This window comes from Pristis pectinata, chromosome 3 (assembly GCF_009764475.1).
Source record: "Pristis pectinata isolate sPriPec2 chromosome 3, sPriPec2.1.pri, whole genome shotgun sequence".
NCBI lineage: Eukaryota > Metazoa > Chordata > Chondrichthyes > Rhinopristiformes > Pristidae > Pristis > Pristis pectinata.
Genome location: NC_067407.1, coordinates 1,010,240 through 1,032,755, shown reverse-complemented (window position 1 = coordinate 1,032,755; position 22,516 = coordinate 1,010,240). Strand labels below are relative to the sequence as shown.

Here is a 22,516-nt window from a genome sequence, read left to right as displayed (position 1 = left end):
CGGGGTGGGAAACGGCCACTCTAACTGGTCATCCTGTGAGGGCAGTGTCGTGGGCGATGGTCATCCTGTGAGGGCAGCATGGTGGGCGATGGTCATCGTGAGGGGAGCGGGGTGGACGATGGTCATCCTGTGGGGGCAGCCTGGTGGGTGACGGTCATCCTGTGAGAGCAACATGGTGGGCGACGGTCATCCTGTGAGGGCAGCATGGTGGACGATGGTCATCCTGTGAGGGCAGTGTGGTGGGCGATGGTCATCCTGTGGGGGCTGCGTGGTAGGCGATGGTCATCCTGTGAGAGCAGCATGGTGGGCGATGGTCATCCTGTGGGGGCAGCGGGGTGGACAATGGTCATCCTGTGGGGGCAGCGGGGTGGACGATGGTCATCCTGTGGGGGCAGCGTGGTGGGCTATGGTCATCCTGTGAGAGCAGCATGGTGGGTGATGGTCATCATGGGGGCAGCGGGGTGGACGATGGTTATCCTGTGGGGGCAGCGTGGTGGGTGACGGTCATCCTGTGAGGGCAGTGTGGTGGGCGATGGTCATCCTGTGGGGGCAGTGGGGTGGGCAACGGCCAATCTAACTGGTCATCCTGTGAGGGCAGTGATGAGGCCTCTCCCTGAACCACTTCACATTACTGGTCTAGTTCATGTGGCCCATTTCCCAATAGAAACATCCAGCCCTCCTGTTAAAGCTTTCCTTAAAACCACCTCAACCTGCGCATTGACAGATTTCTGGGGATCTCCTTCTCTGGTAATATTCCACCATCCTCCAGGACACTTTCATTTAATCTCAGAGTTACAGTCATTAGACTATATCAGTTGGCACAACATTGTGGGCTGAAGAGCCCGTACTGTGCTGTACTGTTCTATGTCCATTCCCCCTCTGCTCTAAGGGAAACAAACCCAGCCTATCTGGTCTCTCCCTTATAAACAAAGTGCTCCATCCCAGGCAACATCCTGTCAATCTCCTGGTTTAGTTGTAACCTTGTTGTGCGTTCAGTGCTCAGGGTATCGTGTGTAAAAGCTGGCAAGTCATGTTACAGCTGTTTAAAGCTTTGGTTATGCTACATTTGGAGCACTGTGAGCAGTTCTGGTTGCCACATTACAGGAAGTGAAGTCTTTGGAGAGGGCGCAGGAGAGGTTTACCTAGATGTTGCCTGGATTAGAGATTGTCAGCTCTAAGGAGGGATTGGACAAACTTGGATTGTCTCCTCTGGAGCATCGGAGGCTGAGGGGAGACCTGATAGAAATTTATAAAACTGTGAGAGACACAGATAGAGAAAACAGTTGGAGTCTTTTACCCAGGGTGGAAATGTCAAATACGAGAGGGCATAGATTTAAAGAGGGAGAGATTTAAAGGAGATTTACGAGGCAAGATTTTTTTACACAGAGAGTGGTGGGTGCCTGGAACGGGCTGCCAGGGAAGGTGGCGGAGGCAGATATGCTAGCAATGTTTAAGAGGCATTTAAAAAGGCACATGAACAGGCAGAGAATGGAGGGATCTAGACCACGTGCAGGCAGATGGGAATGGTTTAAATCAGCATTGTGTTTGGCGCAGACATTGTGGATCGAAGGACCTGTTCCTGTATTGTACTGTTCTATGTCCTGAGGCTGGTGAATTTCCTGGATGTCTTCCAGTCCTTTATCCATTGACCAGAGTAACTCAGCAAGCATGGTTCAGTTCAATCTCATCGAATCATTACCGTACAGAAGCAGATCATTGAGTCTATGTTGGTTACTTGCAGAGCAGGTAATTCAGTCCCATTCACCGTTTGCTCGTAGCCCTGTTAATAATTTTCCCTCGAGTGCCCATCCAGTTGCCTTTCTGAGTGCCCTCACTGACTGTTCAACAAACCCTACGGGCAGGCAATTCCATACCACCATCGCTTACACGTTTTCATTGTTCGTCCCTAATTATCTTTGAGAACGTGATGGTGGATTGTCTCTCTGACAACAAAGTGGCTTGGTAGGCCACTTCAGAGGACAGTTAACCACTTTGGTATGGGTCTGGGGTCACACGGAGATCAGACTGGTTGAGGAGGGCAGATTTCATTCCCTGAAGTACATTCGTGAACCAGATGTGTTTGTACAACTGGAGACACAAGACAGCTATTCAGGCAGCATCTATGGAGGGGAGTAGACACTGGATGTTTCCAGTCGAGACCCTTCATCAGGACTGGAAAGAAAGAGGGGAGATAGCCCGTATAAAAAGGTGGGAGGAAGGGGTGGAGCAAGAGCTGGCGGGTGATAGGTGGATCCGGGGGGTAGGCAGGTGAGGGAGTGGGAATGATGTGTCAGAAGCTGGGAGATGATCGGTGGAAGTGACAAAGGGCTGAAGAAGATGGAATCTGATAGGAGAGGACGGTGGAGCGTGGACTAACGCTGCTGCTCCTTTGTGTGTTTGTACAACTGGTAGTTTCATGGCTACCATTACCCATCTCGATGTTTATTCCATCTTTATTTAGTTAACTGAATTTAAATTCTTCTTTTGCTGGGGTGGGAATCCAGTTTATGAGTTTAGGTTATTGTTCCAGGGGTTTAACTACTACAGCACTGTAACCATTAAGATGTAGTACCATTAGCTGTTTATCTTTTTGACAACATTTTACTACAATACAGTTCCATAAAGAAAAGTTATGACTAGTTAAATTTATTTTATTCTTTTTCTGACTGCAATTTGTTCCTTTAAATTTCTTTTGCCGTTTTCAACCTCATTTGTTGTTGCTTCTTTCGATGTATGTATTGCAGAAGAAAGGCGTCACAGTGACACTGTGGGTGGGACCACTGCCTCACAGCACCAGAGACCCAAGTTCAATCCTGACCTTGGGCACTGTCTGTGACTGTGTGGGTTTCCTCTGGCTGCTCCTGGTTCCTCCCACATCTCAAAGACGTGTGGGTTGGAAGGTTAATTGGTCACTGTAAATTACACCTAGTGTGTAGGTGAGTGGTAGAATCTGGAGGGAGTTGATGGGAATATATGGCAAAATAAAAGTGGGATTAGGATAAGTGGTGGTTGATAGCACAGACTCAGTGGGCCAAAGGGCCTGTTTCCCTGCTGTTTGACTCCACAACTCTGCTGTCTAGACCATGTCCCTTCAGCCATCATCCTGCAGAGTCGCTTCACCACGGTGTTGCCTGGGATGGAGCAGTTCAGTTATGAGGAGAGATAGGGTCCTGACCCAAAACATTGACCGCCTGCTTTTCTCCACGGATGCTGCCTGGCCTGCTGAGTTCCTCCAGCATCTGCAATCCTTTGTTTCTGTAGGTGGATAATGAGGTTTTGAAGGAACAGGGGATGCTGGCCTTCGTTCTTCAAGGTATTGAATACAAGATCGGGGGGTTATGCTCCAACTTAGTCCTGTATGTAGTTCTGGTCACCGCACTCCTGGAAGAATGTGACCGTGCTGGAGAGGGTACAGAGTCGATTCACCAAGGTGTTGCCTGGGATGGAGCAGTTCAGTTATGAGGAGAGACAGGAGGGGCTGGGTCTGTTCTCCCTGGAGCAGAGGGGTTAAGAGGGGACATGATTAGGGTGTATAAAATGATGAGGGGTATAGAGAGGGTAGACTGCAGAAAAGATATCTCCATATCAGAGTTGAATAAAACTAGAGGACAGATTTAGGGTAAAGGGGAAGAAATTCAGAGGCAATGGAGGGGACCTTCATCACCCAGAGCATGGTGAGTACCTGGAACACACTGCCAGAGAGAGTAGTGGAGGCAGAATCACTGACAGCCTTTGAGACGTGTCTAGATGAACCCAGGCATAGAAGGTACAAGCCCTGAGTACTGGAAGTTGGGATTAGTAGGGATTGGTGCCCACTGGTTATGGAGTCATACAGCATGGAAACAGGCCCTTCGGCCCAACTGGTCCATGCCGACCAAGGTGCCTATCTGTACCAGTCCCATTCACCTGCATTTGGCCCACATCTTCTAAACCTTTCCCATCCATGTACCTGTCCAAGTGCCTCTTAAATGTTGTTCATAATTGTTGGCATGGATATGATGGGCCGAATGGCCTGTTTCCCTGCTGTGTGATGCTATGACTGCTTCTCTGACTCCTCCAGTTCTGGCCTTTGCTCCTTCCCAATTTTAATTGGTACATTGTTGGCAGCTGTGCCATCAGATGTTTAGTTTGCAAGATCTGGAATTCCATCCCGAAAGCTCTTTCTCCTCCTCCGAGACTGTCCTTGACAAAGCTCTTGGTCTCCTGCCTGACAACTGCTTATGGGGCTCAGTGTCAAATTTTGCTAAGCAGCACTTCTGTGAGGTGGCTTGTGATATGTGGCTGTGCTGAAGGTGGTATGTAAATCAGTTTCTGCCGCATTAGTATAACATCTCTGTGGTTAGCTACTACAATCAGCACACTCAGTTATTTTCTAATTGGATAATATTAGGTAGAATCTTTGAAAATTATCAGAATTCCCCAAATTTCCGAAAGGTATTGTTGAAAGGAAGATCCTTGTGTAACATTCACATTAAGGGGCCTGATGCTGCTGATAAATATCAACATGTCAAAACCACACAGATTCCAGATATAAGAAATAGTATCAGGTTTGAGGGGCCGAATGGTCTGTGTTAGCTTTGCCATTCAGTATTGTGTCTGATCCTCTGTGTACACCTCACTTTCCTGCCCTACTCCCTTAGCGCTTAAAACTGTTGATCTGAAACTTGGATAGACTAATAGGTGATGTAGCCTCGTTACGTAACCTGCTTCAGGCCTTATTCCTGAAACCTTCTTCAGTCACGTAACCTTTCTTCTGTTTTGCTGAGTGTCCTCCAACCATACCAGATTAACTTCATGGCTTGATAAAAATTACCAAAGAACTGCAGATGCTGGAACTCCTGAAATAATACAGAATATGCCGGAAACTCTCAGCAGGTCAGACAGCATCTGTGGAGGGAAACAGAGTTAACTTTACAAGCTGAAGACCAACAGAATGCAGCAAGTAAGTTGCTGCTTCACCTGGAAAGACAGTTTGGGTTCCTGGACTGTGAGACTGGAGGAGGTGAAAGGGCAGGTGTTGCATGGGAGAGTGCTGTAAAGATGGGGATGGAAGAGTGGACCATGGAGTGAAGGGAATGCCCTCTTCAATATGCTGAGAGGGAGGGGAGGGTAAGATGTATTTGATGGAATCATGTTGAAGATGGTAGAAATTGTGTGGGACAATCCATTGAATGCAGAGGCTGGTAGGGTGAAAAGTGAGGACTGGGGAACTCTGTTCTCACTATGCCCAGGAGACGTGTGTTTGAGAGCAGAGGTGTGTGAAGTAGATGGTTGCAGGTGGCCCTGAAATAGGTGGTGGTGTTGACAGTGAGGATGGTTCTCAGGATTTACAGAGGGGTCTTGAGCAGATGGGTAACTGGGCGAAGGAATGGCAAATGGAGGTTAATTGGGATACGTGTGAGGTGTTGCATATTGGGAAGACACGGGGATAGGAGTTTCACAGTGAACGGCAGGGCCCTGGTCAGTGTTGTAGAGTACAGGTACATAGTTCCCTGAAAGTGGTGTTACAGGTAGACAGGTTGGTGTAGAAGGCTTTTGGCACTCTGGTCTTCATCAGTCAGAGCACTGAGTATAGAAGTTGGGATTTTATGTTGCAGTTGGACAAGACATTGGTGAGGCCGCATTTGGAATATTGTGTTCAGTTTTCGTCACCCTTCTATTGGAAAGATGCCATTAAGCTGGAGAGAGTGCAGAGGAGATTTACAAGGATGTTGCTGGGACACGAGGGAGGTTGAGCAGGTTGTAACATCATTCATTGGAGTGTAGGAGAATGAGGGATGATCTTATAGAGGTGTAGAAAATCATGAGTGCATAGTGCTGCACAGTCTTTCCCAGGGTTGGGGAATTAAGAACTAGAGGGCGCAGGTTTAAGGTGAGAGGGGAGAGCTGAGGGGCAACTTTTTCACCCAGAGGGTGATCCGTCTGTGGAATGAGCTGCCAGAGGAAGTGGGTGAGGCAGGGACACTAACAACATTTAAAAGGCACTTGGACAGGTACATGGATAGGAAGCGTTTAGAGGGATATGGGCCAAACATGGCCAAATGGGACGAGCTTAGATAGGAATCTTAGTCAGCATGGACCAGTTGGGCCGAAGGGCCTATTTCTGAGCTGTATGAGATGTGGTGAAAGTGTCTTTTAACAATGGTGGGGGGGTGCAGGAAGCCACACAGTTCAAGTAGAAGGAAATTATCTCAGAGGCACCTGTGTGGAAAGTCTCATCACCAGAGAAAAACACAATGAGGACAGAGGGATTGGGAGAATGGAACAGATTCCTTACGGGAGGCAGGTTGGAGGAAGTATTGTAGAGGTACACGAAGCAAGATGTTCAACCTGAAACATTAACTTTGTTTCTCTCTCCACAGATACTGCCTGACCTAATTAAAATTTCCACAATTTTGGCTTTATTTTGAGCACTTGGCAGTATTTTGATGCAGGATTTCTATAGTCTTCCAATTCTTGCCTCTTGTCCACCTCTCTTCACTTTACCATTTTCGCCTGTGCCCTCGGTTGCTTGTGTCTTAAGGTCGTAGGTTCCCATCTTAAATATTTCCACCTCTTCTCCCACCTCCTACTGCGAGGCACTCCTTTATAACCTTCTGGTTTGATTAGGATTTGACTCTGTCAAACTTTGATGTGTACTTCTCTGAAGCCCTTGCTGCATTTTGTAACGTCTGTAGCGTTTAAGTGCTGATTGTTGCTGCTGTTGCCACTGCCAAGATATGGAAGTGGACAACAGCATTCTTCCTTCTCTGACCCATGTGCCTCAAAGACAATGAATAGTTCTCAGTGTTGCTGTATGAGCAAGCCGTTGGTGTCTGGATGAATTGCAGTCAGTGTTGATACTTTGACCTCTCTCACAGATCTCGACCTGGTGCAGTGAGTTGGAGAATATCAGAAACCTGATGGCCACCATAAACAACATCCTTGCCCATCACTCTCCAGTGCACATCATTCAGCGATGGATCCGTGGGCACCTCACCAGGAAGAGGCTGCGGTAGTTAACCCTTTCCACACACTCTAGTTGACGTGTTACACCCTCTGAACTGGATTCACACAGTGTTGCAGGACTAGCTTGTGGGGCTACTTGTTAAACCATGAGTATTACTCGGGGAGAGGCTGTCAGTGGCTCCAATTACTGCACCTTTGTTATCTATTGTCCCCTTATTACCTTTGAGAATGTGATATGAACGGTCTCCCTGACTGTCCCTCAGGAGCTTTGGCAGGCTCCTTCAGAGGGCTGGAGTCACACACACACCAGGCCGTATCAGGGCAGCAGATCTCCTTCCTGAGAGACAGTAATGAACCAGATGGGTTTGTATAAAGATCTGCTAGTTTCATGGTCACCACTACTGATACTAAGTTTTTAACACAGAACAGTACAGCACAGGAACAGGCCCTTTGGCCCACCGTGTCTGTGCTGACCATAATGACAGTTTTATTCTGTATTAACTGAATTTAAATGCCTGATTTGCTGTGGTGGAAAAAATTCATTCATGTCAGTAGTTAGTCCAGGGGCCTGCCTCCTGCAGTAACGTGTTCATTAAGATGCTGTGCCTTCAGCTCTTTTTAGTGACAACTTTTTGTTACAACACAATTCCACAAAGAAAAGCTATGACATGTTTTAATGGTTTCATTGTTTGTAACTCAAATGCTTTAAATTCCTTTTGCCATTTTCAATCTTATTTGTTGTTGCACCTTTAGATATAGTTGAAGGAGAGAATTCATTCCCTGTTTATCCTTTAAGTCTCTTACTATTGATGTTTTTTCAGTATTTTTAGTTTTTTCTGGGTAATTGTCAGTCCTGCATGATCCCAGTGGACATTAGTCACTGGGACTGCTGGTGAGACTGTTATTCACCCTATTTCTTATTTAGTATGTCAATTGAAATCAGATTGTGTCGCCCTGTTTTTAAGTGCAATAGAATTGAAAATCCTGTTTTTATTTGTAGATGTAGAAAGTGTAGTGAGAATGGTGTACTATCTGAAATTTGACTTGGCACCTCAGGGGATGATCGACACCGGCTCATGTCAACTCTTTGGTTTGAGGGACATGTTAAGCATGGCAGCTGAAATTGGATCATTTTTTCCCACTGTGGACAAATGCACTTTGAAACCCCCTGAGTCACAGCACAGAAACAGGCCCTTCAGCCCACTGAGTCCGTGCCGACCATCAACCACACATTGACACCAACCCTACACTGATCCTATTTCATTCTCCCCACATTCCCACCAACTCCCCCCAGATTCTACCCCTCACCCACACACTGGAGATAGTTTACAGCAGCCAGTTAACCCACCGACCCGCCCGTCTTTGGCATGTGGGAAGAAACCGGAGCACCCGGGGGAAACCTCCGCGGTCACAGGGAGAACGTGCAAACTCCACACAGACAGCGCCGGAGGTCAGGGTTGAACCTGTAAGGTAGCAGCTCTATGAGCTGTGACGCTGTGCAAAAATCTGGGTGATCAAATTGGACCTGACAGCGTACCCAGAGGAGGTTTGACATCACTGCTGTCTGTCAGGGCTTTCTTCCTCTGCCTCCTCCTCCTCCTCCTCCCCCCCTCCTCCTCCTCCTCCCCCCCTCCTCCTCCTCCTCCTCCTCCTCCTCCTCCTCCTCCCCCCCTCCTCCTCCTCCTCCCCTCCTCCTCCTCCTCCTCCTCCTCCTCCCCCCCTCCTCCCCCCCTCCTCCCCCCCTCCTCCTCCTCCCCCCCTCCTCCTCCTCCCCTCCTCCCCCCCCTCCTCCTCCTCCTCCTCCTCCTCCTCCTCCTCCTCCTCCCCCCCTCCTCCCCCCCTCCTCCTCCTCCTCCTCCTCCTCCCCCCCTCCTCCCCCCTCCTCCTCCTCCTCCTCTCCTCCCCCCCTCCTCCTCCTCCTCCTCCTCCTCCCCCCCTCCTCCCCCCCTCCTCCTCCTCCTCCTCCCCCCCTCCTCCTCCTCCCCCCTCCTCCTCCTCCTCCCCCCTCCTCCCCCCTCCTCCCCCCCTCCTCCCCCCCTCCTCCTCCCCTCCTCCCTCCCCCCTCCTCCTCCCTCCTCCCCCCCTCCTCCTCCCCCCCTCCTCCCCCCCCCCTCCCCCCCTCCTCCCCCCCTCCTCCTCCCCCCCTCCCCCCCTCCTCCTCCTCCCCTCCTCCTCCCCCCTCCTCCTCCCCTCCTCCTCCTCCTCCTCCTCCTCCCCTCCTCCTCCCCCCTCCTCATCTCCCCCTCCTCATCCCCCCTCCAGATCCCCCTCCTCATCCCCCCCTCCTCATCCCCCCTCCTCCCCCCCTCCTCCCCCCCTCCTCATCCCCTCCTCCCTCCCCCCCTCCTCCTCCCTCCTCCCCCCCTCCTCCTCCCCCCCTCCTCCCCCCCTCCTCCCCCCCTCCTCCCCCCCTCCTCCTCCCCCCTCCCCCCCTCCTCCTCCTCCTCCCCTCCTCCCCCCCTCCTCCTCCCCCCCTCCTCCTCCTCCCCCCCTCCTCCTCCCTCCCCCCCTCCACTTTCTTCCTTTTTCTCTCCCAGGGCCTCAGGCAATGACTGGGCTTTCCTGAAGGTGAGGTTGGGCGAGGCAGCAGGTGATGGCTGTGGATCAACAGCACCACAAGCACCCCAACATCTTGAGAATCTCCTCAGGACTCCAGCTAATCCTGTCAGTCGTTTGTTTATTCGTGGGGCATCTGCTAAAGCAGAGACGGGTCATAGGGTGAGGAAGGAGGGGTTTTTGCTCTCAAAGGTCCCCAAGGATCTAGCCCAGTGGCCTGCTCCTGTGCTGTGCTGTTCTCTGCTCCTGCTCCTCTTGTGTTTGTATTAATGGAATGTTACCGTTGTGAAGCACGTAATCCTGGCAACCCCACACAAAACAGCCCCAGTCCCTTCTATCTGTGTGGAGATTGTTGGTAACTGTCTGAACACAGTGGTGTGCAGCAGACTGGAAATTATAGCACAGATCAGTTGCCTCCACTGTAATGAGCCAGAACCAAGGAGGTTCAGAGTGAGAGCGTGACTTTGCCTTCTGAGGGCCAAACAGTCCAGGTGTGGATGGATCTTTGGGGATAAGGTCCCCTCCTTCCTCAGGCTTTGGCTGCTGTCCATGCTCCAGAAAAAGTACCTGAGCCAAGTCAAGAATTCCATCTCCAGGTATGCATCTCTGGGAGAGATGGAGGTAGGAAGGTGGCTCCTGAACATTTTTGGGAGGAATATGTCGACAAACGTTGTTTCTTCCCCTCAGTGTTCATGTATATCTCAGCTTTCTCAGTGTCTGAAGGGTCCTCAAGCCGCCAATGACTTCCAGAGAGGGTCACCAGACCGATGACCTCATCAGCTGCAGCTGAACTCAGGACGATTGCTCAAGGTACCCAGAGGGATTGTTCAGACCAATTGAGAGTATTCATTAAGGATCCTTAGAGAGGTCCTGTGATTGACAAAAGACAGGGAATAGTCGGCAGCCTGGAGAAGGAACAGGTACAGCAGGAGCCAGAGATGTCTGTGGCTTCTCTCCACAGATGCAGACCAGCATTCTCTGTTTTATTTCAGAAATCCAGCCTCTGCCATATCTTGCGTTAGGAAATCTCTCATGCTCCCCGTTGACATGTGGTTAGAATTCCAGCTGGACTCTGATGTAATGGCACTGTTAACTTGGGAAATTGGGAGATCTGTGTACTTTGTTCATGGTATGCCGGTTTAACTTACCAAAAGAAGACAGCCTTCACAAAACACAAGAAAGTAGGAACAGGAGTAGGCCACTCAGCCCCTCTAGTCTGCCCCACGGTTCGATCTGATCATGGCTGACCTATGCCGGCCTCATCTCCTCTCCTGTACCAGTTCCCCACAGCCCTCTGTTCCTCAATCTGTCAAACATTTATCCACCTCCACTTTAAAAACTTCTAATGATCCAGCTTCCACCACTCACCGGGGCGGAGAATTCCGGAAATTCACCACCCTTTGCCGGCAGAAATTTCTACGCACCCCAGGTTTAAATGTCTGGCCCTTTACCTCATAGTTTTGTCCTTTGTTCGAGACTCTCCCACTGGTGAAACATCCCAACATCTACCCTGTCAGGCCTACTTAGGATCTTGTATGTTTGAATAAATACACCCCTCATTCTTCTCAACTCCATGGAAAACTGGCCCAAAATATGTAGTCTTTCTTGGTATGACAACTCTCTCATCCCAGGAATAAGCCTGGTGAATCTCCTTAGTGCTGCTTACAAGGTCAGTATATCTTTTTCTCGGTAAGGGGCCCAAAACTATACACAATTAAATTTTAAATTAAGGCACGGCTCAGTGGCACAGCTGGCAGAGCCGCTGCCTCACAGTGTCAGAGACCCAGGTCCAATCCTGACCACCAGTGCCGTCTGTAAATTGTCCCCAGTGTGTGGGTGAGGGGTAGAATCTGGGGGGAGTTGATGGGAATGTGGGGAGAATAAAATGGGATCATTGTAGGGTTGGTGTAAATGGGTGGGTGATGGTCGGCATGGACTCGGTGGGCCGAAGGGCCTGTTGCTGTGCAAGTGGTAACCAGTACTAAACTATTTTCTGTTTTGTTTTACTAAACCAGTGCCACTTCAGACCCAGGTCAACAATGTGTGTCATGTGCGGAGGTGAACATGTGTGGACGGGGTATCCACAGGCTGGAGGATGGCAGTCTATGGGTGAGTCAGTGCGGTGGGGGCTGGGCAACGCCTGGGAGCACCTGCAGAATAGGAGCAGTGCTTGTGTAACTGCACCAGAGGCTTCAACTAATAATCTAAAGGCATGGGCACAGAAGGATGGCATAGTGGCCCAGCGGGCAGAGCCGCTGCCTCTCAGCTCCAGAGACCCGGGTTCAATCCCGACCTCTGGCGCTGTCTGTGTGGACTTTGCACGTTCTCCCTGTGACCACGTGGGTTTCCCCCGGGTGCTCTGGTTTCCTCCCACATCCCAAAGGCGTGCGGGTTGGTGGGGTAATTGGCCGCTGTAAATTGTCCCCAGTGTGTGGGTGAGGGGTAGAATCTGGGGGGAGTTGATGGGAATGTGGGGAGAATGAAATGGGATCAATGTAGGGTTGGTGTAAATGGGTGGTGGATGGTTGGCACGGACTCGATGGGCCAAACGGCCTCTTTCCATGCTATATTATTCTATGACAAAACCCACAACAGCAACAAGGGAATTTAAGTTCAATTCGTTAAATAAATCTGGAAGATAAAACCAGATCTGGTAAACGATGGGAACATGGTTTCAGGAATGTGATCTTTTAATTCCCTTTGGGGAAGGAATCTCTCTGGATGTGATCTACAACAATGCGGTTGTCACTTGCTGTCCTTGAAACGGCCCAACAAGCGATCAGTCCAAGGGCAGTGAGGGAGATGTACTTACCAGAGGTCTCACCATCAACAACTCATTGCACAGACCAAGAACTTTATGTGCTGGTAACTGCCCCCATCAGACTATTTCCAGTGAATCTTTCATGGACTTACAATTGTGTGTGTTTTACAAATATCTCCCTTCCTTTTCCCAGTGATAATTAACTTGCATCCCTCTCTTTCCCACTTCTGATGAAGGGTCACAGACCTGAGATGTTGACTGTTTCTCCACAGATGCTGCCTGACCAGCCCAGTGGTTCCAGCATTTCCTGTTTCTATTTCAGATTCCAGCATCATATGTAATCACTTTCCTGGCTACATCAATAAAGTATTTAATACTTTAGTACTAGCTTTAATATTTTGGCTCAGCTCCGAGATCTTTAGGATTATTTACACCTTTCAGAAGAAACATGGGAAATGTTTTGTCTTTCAAAAACTGAAGAGCAATTGCACACTTGGAATGCTTGCAATATAATGTATGTGTGTGTGTGCACACGTGTGTGTGCACGTGTGTGTCTGCATGTGTGCCTGTGTCTGCTTGTGTGTGCCTGTGTGTGTGTGCACATATGTGCCTGTGTGTTTATGTGTGTGCCCCTGTGTGTGTGTGTGCGTGCGTGCACATGTGCTTGTGTGGTGTGTGTGCGCGTGCATGTGCCTATGCGTGTGCCTGTATGCGTGCGCCTGTATGCGTGCATGTGCCTGTATTTGTGCCTCTGTGTGTGCATGCATGTGTGTGCTTGTGTGTGTTTGTGTGTGTGTGTGTTGTGCCTACTTATCTATAGCTGTGTGTGAGTGACTAAGGGTGCATGCGCATGTGCGTGCATGCATGGCGTTGTGTACGTGGTGTGTGTGTGGAGCTGTATGGGACTATGTTGGCACCAAGTTGGAGGATGTTTTTAATTATAGCTCTCTGGATTGACGCTGGTTACTTAGGCAAATCTCCCCTCCCTTTGAGTTCTGCGCCTCAGTGAACAGTGCAGGTGGAGAGAGGGACCTCCTGGCAATAGCTTTCATTAGCAGAGCTGCTGCAGATACACAGCTGACATTTATTTACTCAGTTTAATTTACCCAGGACGTTTCTAATCTGCAGACTTGCCTTCAGTGTATTTCTAATCAATGCTCATCTGCTGATGAATTGTGTAATTGCTTATCCAGGTGGAAAAAAGCAGCAGCAGGCAAGATGGTCGGTGCTGTGCCGTACAGTTACAGATAAACGAGCTACAAGTTAAGACGTTAGAGGTATGTCTTCTTTCTGGAACTGTTTCTCAGTTAGTGCCACTTAGTACATGGAATTACATAAGATATTCAGCCCAGATGTGGGCCATTCAGCCCATCTAGAACATAGAACATAGAACAGTACAGCACAGGAACAGGCCCCTTCGGCACACAATGTTATGCCAAACTGATTAAGCTAATGACACCTAATGACACTGCTCCCTTCTGCCTGCACTAGGTCCATAACTCTCCACTCTCTGCACATTTATGTATCTATCTAAGAGCCTTTTAAATGCCTCTATCATTTTTGCCTCTACCACCACCCCTGGCGATGCAATCCAGGCACCCACCACTCTGTGTAAGAACAAAACGTGCCCCACACATCTCCTCTGAACGTACCCCTCTCACCTTAAATGCATGCTCTTTAGTATTCAACATTTCTACCCTGGGAAAAAGATACCAGCTGTCTACTGTATCTGTGCCTCTCATAAGTTAATAAACGTCTGATAGAAGGTCTCCCCTCAGTCTCCACCACTCCAGAGAAAACAGCCCAAGTTTGTCCAACAAATCTAGTCTATGTTCCACTGAGTCTCTTTCCATTTCACCTGCCTCGTCTCAACTTTTCAGCTGACCATTTGATTCTCTATTTGCTCCTAGACTCATATTGTTTTCTCTGCAATTTGCTTCATTCACTTTCTTTGGGAATGCCATATTTTCACTGATATCTGAGGAAAGAAAACTCTCATCCTTTCCCCATGGGATTTATGAGCTACCACCTGTGTTAACGGCTCTGAGTTTATAATGCTCCCATGTGCAAATATCTCTGTACGTTGACCTTTTCCAACCAGTTGGACCATAAACTTCTTTCAGGATGCTAAATCTTTCTAAAACAAGAAGCCCAGCCTGTCAATATAAGGTATTTATCTTGATGTGGTTCTAACTTACACTAACTTACATTAACTTACAGTTCCTGGACAGAAATTGTTCAGGAAATGTCCAAGGAGAAGGACTTGGAGGATAGTGAGATCAGGGAGGGGTGTGCTGATATTCTAGGGCATGTTGATATCAAGGAGGGGGAGATGTTGGGTCACTTGAAGAACATTAAGCTGGATAAGTCCCCAGGGCCTGATAGTTATTTAGAACCATAGAACCATAGAACAATACAGCACAATACAGACCCTTCGACCCATCATGTTGTGCCGCCCTTTAAACCACACCTAAGACTATCTAACCCCTTCCTCCCACATATCCCTCTAACTTAAATTCCTCCATATGCTTATCTAACAATGTCTTGAACTTGTCCAATGTATCAGCCTCCACCACCACCCCAGGCAGCGCATTCCATGCACCAACCACTCTCTGGGTGAAAAACCTCCTTCTGACATCACCCTTGAACTTCCCACCCATTACCTTAAAGCCATGTCCTCTTATTTCGAGCATTGGTGCCCTGGGAAAGAGGTGCTGGCTGTCCACTCTATCTATTCCTCTCAATATTTTGTATACCTCTATCATGTCTCTTCTCATCCTCCTTCTTTCCAATGAGAACAGCCCTAGCTCCTGTAGTCTCTCCTCATAATCCATACTCTCTGATCCAGGCAGCATCCTGGTAAATCTCCTCTGCACCCTTTCCAACGCCTCCACATCCTTCCTATAATGAGGTGACCAGAAATGGACACAGTACTCTAAGTGTGGCCTAACCAGAGTTTTGTAAAGCTACATCATCACTTCACAGCTCTTAAACTCGATCCCCTGACTTATGAAAGCTAACATCCCATAAACTTTCTTAACTACCCTATCCACCTGCGAGGCAACTTTCAGTGATCTGTGGATATGAACCCCCAGATCCCTCTGCTCCTCTACACTGCCCAGAATCCTGCCATTTACCTTGTACTCTGCCTTGGAGTTTGTCCTTCCAAAGTGTACCGCCTCACACTTCTCTGGATTGAACTCCATCTGCCACTTGTCAGCCCAGCTCTGCATCCTATCACTATCCCTCTGTAAGCTTCGACAGCCCTCCACACTATCCACAACACCACCAATCTTTGTGTCATCTGCAAACTTGCTAACCCACCCTTCCACCCCCTCATCTGTCGTTAATAAATATCACAAAAAGTAGAGGTCCCAGAACCGATCCCTGTGGGACACCACTAGTCACAGCCCTCCAATCCGAATGCACTCCCTCCACCACAACCCTCTGCTTTCTACAGGCAAGCCAATTTTGAATCCACATGGCCAAGCCTCCCTGGATCCCTTGGCCTCTGACCTTCTGAAGAAGCCTACGATGCGGAACCTTGTCAAATGCCTTACTAAGATCCATGTAGACCACATCCACTGCACTACCCTCATCAATCTTCCTGGTGACCTCCTCAAAGAACCCTATCAGGTTTGTGAGGCAAGATCTTCCCTTCACAAAGCCATGCTGGCTGTCCCTAATCAGTCCACGTTTCTGTTAATGCTCATAGATCCTATCTCTTAGAATCCTTTCCAACAGCTTACCCACCACAGACGTAAGGCTCACCGGTCTGTAATTCCCTGGACTATCCCAGCTACCTTTTTTGAATAAGGGGACAACATTCGCCACCCTCGAATCCTCCAGTACCATCCCCGTGGACAACGAGGACTCAAAGATCCTAACCAGCAGTTCAACAGTCTCCTCCCTCGCCTCACGAAGCAGCCTGGGGAATATTCTGTCAGGCCCCGGGAACTTATCTGTCCTAATATTTTCTAACAGCTCCAACACATCCTCTCTCTTAATATCTACGTACTCTAGAACATTACCCTCACCAACACTGTCCTCAGCATCATCAAGACCCCTCTCCTTGGTGAATACTGAAGAGAAGTATTCATTGAGAACCTCACCCACTTCCACAGCGTCCAGGCACATCCTCCCACCTTTGTCTTTAATCGGACCTACCTTTACCCTAGCCATCCTTCTGCTCTTCACGTACGAGAAAAAGCCTTGGGATTCTCCTTAACCCTACTCGCCAAAGCCTTTTCATGTCCCCTTCTCACTCTCCTTTCTTAAGTTCCTTCCTTTCTACTCTATATTCCTCACGAGCCCTATCTGATCCTTGCTGCTTACACCTTATGTATGCTGCCCTCTTCTTCCTAACTAGTTGTTCCACCTCTCTTGTCACCCATGGTTCCTTCTAAAGGTTATGGAGCAGTGGTCACTGTCCCCCAAATGCTTACCCACCGATAGATCTGTCACCTGACCCGGTTCATTACCTAAAACTAGATTAAGATGGCATTCCCTCTAGTCGGTCTGTCAACATACTGCGTCAGGAATCCGTCCTGGACACACTTAACAAACTGCGCCCCGTCTAAGCCTTTGGCACTAAGTAGGTGCCAATCAATATTTGGATAGTTGAAGTCTCCCATTATAATAACCCTGTTATTTTCATCTCTCTCCAAAAACTGCTTCCCAATCTGCTCCTCAGTATCCCTACTGCTACCGGGGGGCCTATAGAATACTCCCAGGAGGGTAACTGCCCCTTTCTTATTTCTAACTTCCAACCATATTGACTCTAGAGAGGATCCTTCTACATTATCTACCCTTTCTGCAGCTGTAACCGTGTCCCTGACCAGTATCGCAACCCCTCCTCCTCTTCTCCCCCCCTCCCTATCCCTGTTAAACCACTGAAAACCAGGAATATTCAATATCCATTCCAGCCCCGATGTCAGCCATGTCTCTGTAATGGCCACAATATCATAGTCCCATGTACTTATTCAAGCTCTCAGTTCAGCTCCCTTATTCCTGATGCTTCTTGCATTCAAGTAAATGCACTTTAGCCCATCCACCTTACTACTTTTGTAGCCTGTACTCTGCTTCTCCTTCCTCAAAGCAGATCTGACTTTTCCCCATCCCCTTCTTCCTCTGACCTACTACTCTGGTTCCCTTCCCCCTCGCAATCTAGCTTAAACCCTCCTGAACCACCCTAGCAAACCTGGCTGCAAGGATATTGGCCCCGCTCAGGTTTGGGCGTAACCCGTCCTCTCTGTACAGGTCCCACCTTCCCCAGAATATATCCCAATGATCCAAAAATCTAAAACCCTCCCTCCTGACCAACTTCTCAGCCACGCATTTATCTGCCATCTCCTACTCCTACTTTCACTATTGTGAAGGCAAGAAAGGAGATTGCTGGGGCCTTGACGGAGATCTTTGTATCCTCTTTAACCACAGACAAGGTCCCAGAGGACTGGAGAAAAACCGGTGTCCTTCCTTTGTTTTAAGTCGGCAGTAGGGATAGGCTGGTGAGTCTTACGTCAGTGGCAGGGAAATTGTTGGAGAAGATTCTTACGGACAGGATTTACTTGCATCTGGAAAAGCATGGACTTGTTAGGGATAGTCAGCATGGTTTTGTGCAGGAGAAGTCATGTCTTATAAACTTGACTGAGTTTTTTGAGGAGGTGACGAAGATGATTGATGAGGTTAGGGCAGTGGATGTTGTCTGCGTGGCATTTGATAAGGTCTCTCATAGTAGGTTGATCCAAAAGATTAAGGCACATGGGATACATGGAGTCTTGATAAATTGGATTCTGCACAAGTCCAGGTGCAATGAAAAGCTTACTTGCAGCAGCATCACAGGCACAGAGCATCAGATAAGCAGCATTCACAAGAAAAATATAAATTAAACCTAAATCATATACAATTTTTACAAGAGAGAACACAATTAGAACAAAAAAAAGTCCATTTTAGTGCAAAGTGATCGAAGTGATCATAGTGTTGCTAAACTGTAGTGATTAGGGTTGTGCTGGTTGGTTAAAGAACTGAATGGTTGAAGGGAAGTAGCTGTTCTTGCTGGTGGTGTGGGACTTCAGGCTTCTGTACCTCCTGCCTGAGGGGTTATTCTAACTGGGGGTCTGAGACCAGTGGTGTCCTGTAAGGAACACGAAAATTGGCGGAGTTGTAGATATTAAGGAAAGTTGTCAAAGGATACAGCAGGATATAGACCAATGAGAAATGTGGGCAGAGAAATGCTGGATGGAGTTTCACCCTGACAAGTGTGAGGTGTTGCACTTTGGGAGGTCAAACGTAAGAGTCAATGGCAGGACCCTGAGGACCATTGCCCTAGAATATCAGCATACTGTGGAATCTTGAGGTGCAAGTCCAAGCTCCCTGAACGTGGGAATACAGATAGAAAGGTGGGGTAAAGAAGGCATGCGGCATGCTTGCCTTCATCGGTTGGGGTATTGAGAATAAAAATTGAGAAGTCATGTTGCAACTGTGTAAAACTTTGGTTAGGTCACATTTGTAGTATTGTGTGCAGTTCTGGTGAGAGGGGGAATGTTTAAAGGATATTTACATGGCAAGTTTTGTTACACAGGATGGTAGGTTCTTGGACTGCACTGCCAGGGCAGTGATGGAAGCAGATATAATGGCAACATTTAAAATGCATTTAGACACATGAACGGACAGGGAATGGAGGAATACGGACCATGTGCAGTCAGATGGGATTAGTTTAAACTTGGCTTCATAGTCGGCATGGGCGTTGTGGGCCGAAGAGCCTGTTGCTGTGCTGTACCATTCTGTGTTCTATGAATTCACTTTCTTTCATTTAAAATTTCTCAGGTCTGGCTGTTTTATAATTACTGAATATTATACAGATGAAGTATTAACCATAGTTAAAAGAAAATGAAGACATGAGAGTCTCTTGTTATTTCTTGAGTTTTCTGGAATCCGAAGTAAAGATCAAGCAACATATGTGAAGGAACAGGGATTGAGGGTCTTGTCCTGTAACATTTACACATCCCTTTGTCTCCACAGATGCTGCCTGACCCTCTGAGTTAGAACATAGAACAGAGAACACTACAGTACAGGCCCTTCGGCCCACAATGTTGTACCAACATTTCATCCTGCTCTAAGATCTACCTAACTCTTCCCTCCCACGTAGCCCCCCATTTCTCTATCATTCATGTGTCTATCTAAGAGTTTCTTAAATGTCCCTAATGAATCTGCCCCCACAACCTCTGCCGGCCGTGCGTTTCACGCATCCACCACTCTCTGTGTAAAAAAAACTTACCCCTGACATCCCCCTTATACCTTCCTCCAATCACCTTAAAATTATGTCCCCTCATGTTAGCCACTGTCGCACTGAGAAAAAGTCTCTGACTGTCCACTCAATCTATGCCTCTTATCATCTTGTGCACCTCTATCAAGTCACCTCTCATCCTCCTTCTCCCCAAAGAGAAAAGTCCCAGCTCACTCAACCTCTCCTCATAAGACATGCTCTCCAATCCAGGCAGCATCCTGGTAAATCTCCTCTGCACCCTCTCTAAAGCTCCCACATCCTTCCTATAGAGAGTTCTTGCAGCAGTTTAGTTTTTGCTTTAGAAGGAAATGATCCTGTTTGAATAATTGGCATCATTCTACTTGTAATCAATGTTGAACTCTTTTTCCACAGTTACTGTGGCTGGTCTGAAACATACTTCCAATGGATTTGGGGATTAATTTCAGCACATGGTGGGATGCTGACTGAGACACCCATGGGTGCTCCTTGAAAACAGTTGTTCACCTGGCCAATGCCAGGAGCTACATTCAGCTTCAGGAAAGGAAGCCTGTCTAGACTTCCACTTCCAGCTCTTGGTTGTATGCATGTGTGTGCGTGTGCGTGTGCGCGCACATGTATGTATGTGTGTGTGTGCGCGCGCGCACATGTACGTGTGTGTTTGTGTTTGTGCCTGTGTGTGTGTGTGTATATGTGTGCGTGACTGTGCGCACGTGCCAGCATGTGTGTGTATGTACATGTGTGCTTTTGTGTGTGCACACGAGTGCCTGCGTGCGCGCGTGCGTGTGGGTGTGTGTATATGAGAGAGTGTAGGCAGTGTTATACCACTACAGAATTTTAAGATTGCCAGCATTTGTAATTTTCTTTGTCTCTTTATTAAGCTGCTTATATCACTGTCAGCAGACAGACGTGTACTGAAATGGTTCAGTTATTTGTGTGACATTGTGTACGTTCAGGCCCGGTATGAAGCCAAAGAAATAACCTCTGGTGTTTACCCATGCATCTCGGAGAGGAAGAGGTGGAACTTAAAACTTCAGAAGAGCAGCCCTGTCAGGGACACAACACTCCATCGGCCAAATGTGACCCCACAAGTAGGTAAGTGACTGAACTTGTGAATGGAGTAAAGGAATGGACGTGAAATGCTATCATTGATCTAAAACTGTACTGATCTCAGGAGCACTGAAACAGCAATGGAAGTGTTCAAGAAAAAATATTTAGTGGAATACATGGTGAAAAATACTTCTCTTCATTGGTCAGGGCACAGAATACAAGATCAGGGAAGTTATGGTATGAGTTTATAAAACATTGGATAGGTCAAGCCACCAGGTATAGTTCTGATTGCCACACTGTAGGAAGGATGTGATCACACTGGAGAGGGTGCAGAGGAGATTCACCAGGATGTTTCCTGGGATGGAGCTTTTCATAGAGTTCTACTGCACAGAAGCAGGCCCTTCAGCCCTTCATATCCATGGTGACCTTCTTGCTCATCTACACTAATCCCAGTTGTCTGCATTAGAAACATATCCTTCTCTGCCTTGTCGATTTAAGTGTCTGTCTAAATGTCACTTAAACACAGTGACTGTATCTGACTCCGCCACCTCCTCTGGCAGCGCGTTCCAGGTTACTCTCTCTCTATATATATATATATATATATATATATATATATATATATATTATAACAAACATAACACACACACAAACATATATATATGTTTGTGTGTGTGTTATGTTTGTTCTTCATCACAAGACAAACTTGGCGTGGGTTTAACATCGGAACATTTATTGAAAAACAACAAAACAACAGACTGCACAGACTTACAACACCAGGCTGGCTGCTTTTCCCGTTCTTTCCAGCCACTTCCTGTTCCCCCATGTGACCCCTTGCATTGCCCACTGGGAACTGTAGTTCTTTATTATAACTACATAACAACACATAATAACACGTGTGTGTAAAAAAAACAACTTTCCCCTCAAATGCCCTTTAAAACTCCTTCCTCTCACCTTAAACCTACGCCATCTTGTTTTTGATTGCCCTACCCTGGGAAAAAGTATCTGACTATCTACCCTATGTATGTGTCTCATCGTCATATACACATCGATCAGGTCACCTCTCAGCCTCCTTCACTCCAGGGAGAACAAGCCTGGCCTGTCCACTCTCTCCCCGCAACTATCGTCATCCGAGCCAGGCAACATCCTCTGCACCCTCTCCAACACAACCACATCTTTCCTATAGTGCGATGACCAGAACTGCGCACAGTACTCCAAGTGTGGCATAACCGGTGTCAGGTAAAGTTACAACATGGTGTCCCAACTCTCATCGCCCAGTTGTGAGGAGAGAATTTTCCTTGGCACAGAGGGGGGCTGAGGGGGGACCTGATAGAGCTGTACAAAGTTATGAGGGACGTAGATAGTGAAAAACTTTTCCCCATAGCAGTGGTGTCTAAAATTACAGGGTAAAGGCTTAGGGCAAGGGGTAGGTGGAGTGCAGGGGATCTGACGAAGAATTTTCTTCCCCCAGAGGGAGGTTGGAATCTGAAACGCACTGCCTGAGGGGCTGGTGAAGGCAGAGACTCTCACAACATTTAATAAACATCTGGACAAGCACTTGAATCAGCAAGGCAGAGAAGGCAAGTGCAGGTAAATAGGATTGGTGTAGATGGGCACTTGATGGTGGGCCGAAGGGCTGTTTCTGTGTTGTTTGACTCAATGCCCCCTGAAAGCCAGAACTCCACATGTTTAATGAATCAACCTGGGATAGCAAGAGAAATGAGAAAGATTAAAACCAGAAGAAATGGATTGTATAAAAGCAGAACACTGGAAGTCCTGCAGATGAGGTAAAAGAAACACAGAGGAATGGAATGATTGTGATAAAGGATGCAGAAAGAGAATATGAGAGAGTGTGGGGGACATCAAGGAGAACACTGCAGGTTTTAAGAGCAAAAGTATTGTGGCTGCTTATTGACTGACACCCCAGATAGCTCACTTGGAAA

The 22,516-nt window shown here is 47.9% G+C and overlaps 1 protein-coding gene across 1 annotated transcript in view; it reads left to right on the top strand.

Annotated features, from left to right (window-relative positions):
- LOC127568899 (uncharacterized) overlaps positions 1 to 22,155 on the top strand; it is a 59,527-nt gene extending 37,372 nt beyond the window's left edge. Inside the window, exons 5-9 of the mRNA XM_052013150.1 lie at positions 6,861 to 6,994; positions 11,520 to 11,613; positions 13,459 to 13,542; positions 20,483 to 20,621; positions 22,045 to 22,155. Of these exons, the coding sequence (XP_051869110.1) occupies positions 6,861 to 6,994; positions 11,520 to 11,613; positions 13,459 to 13,542; positions 20,483 to 20,621; positions 22,045 to 22,076 (483 nt within the window). The 3' untranslated portion in view covers positions 22,077 to 22,155. The remainder of the gene's footprint in view (positions 1 to 6,860; positions 6,995 to 11,519; positions 11,614 to 13,458; positions 13,543 to 20,482; positions 20,622 to 22,044) is intronic.
- Positions 22,156 to 22,516: the final 361 nt, after the last annotated feature.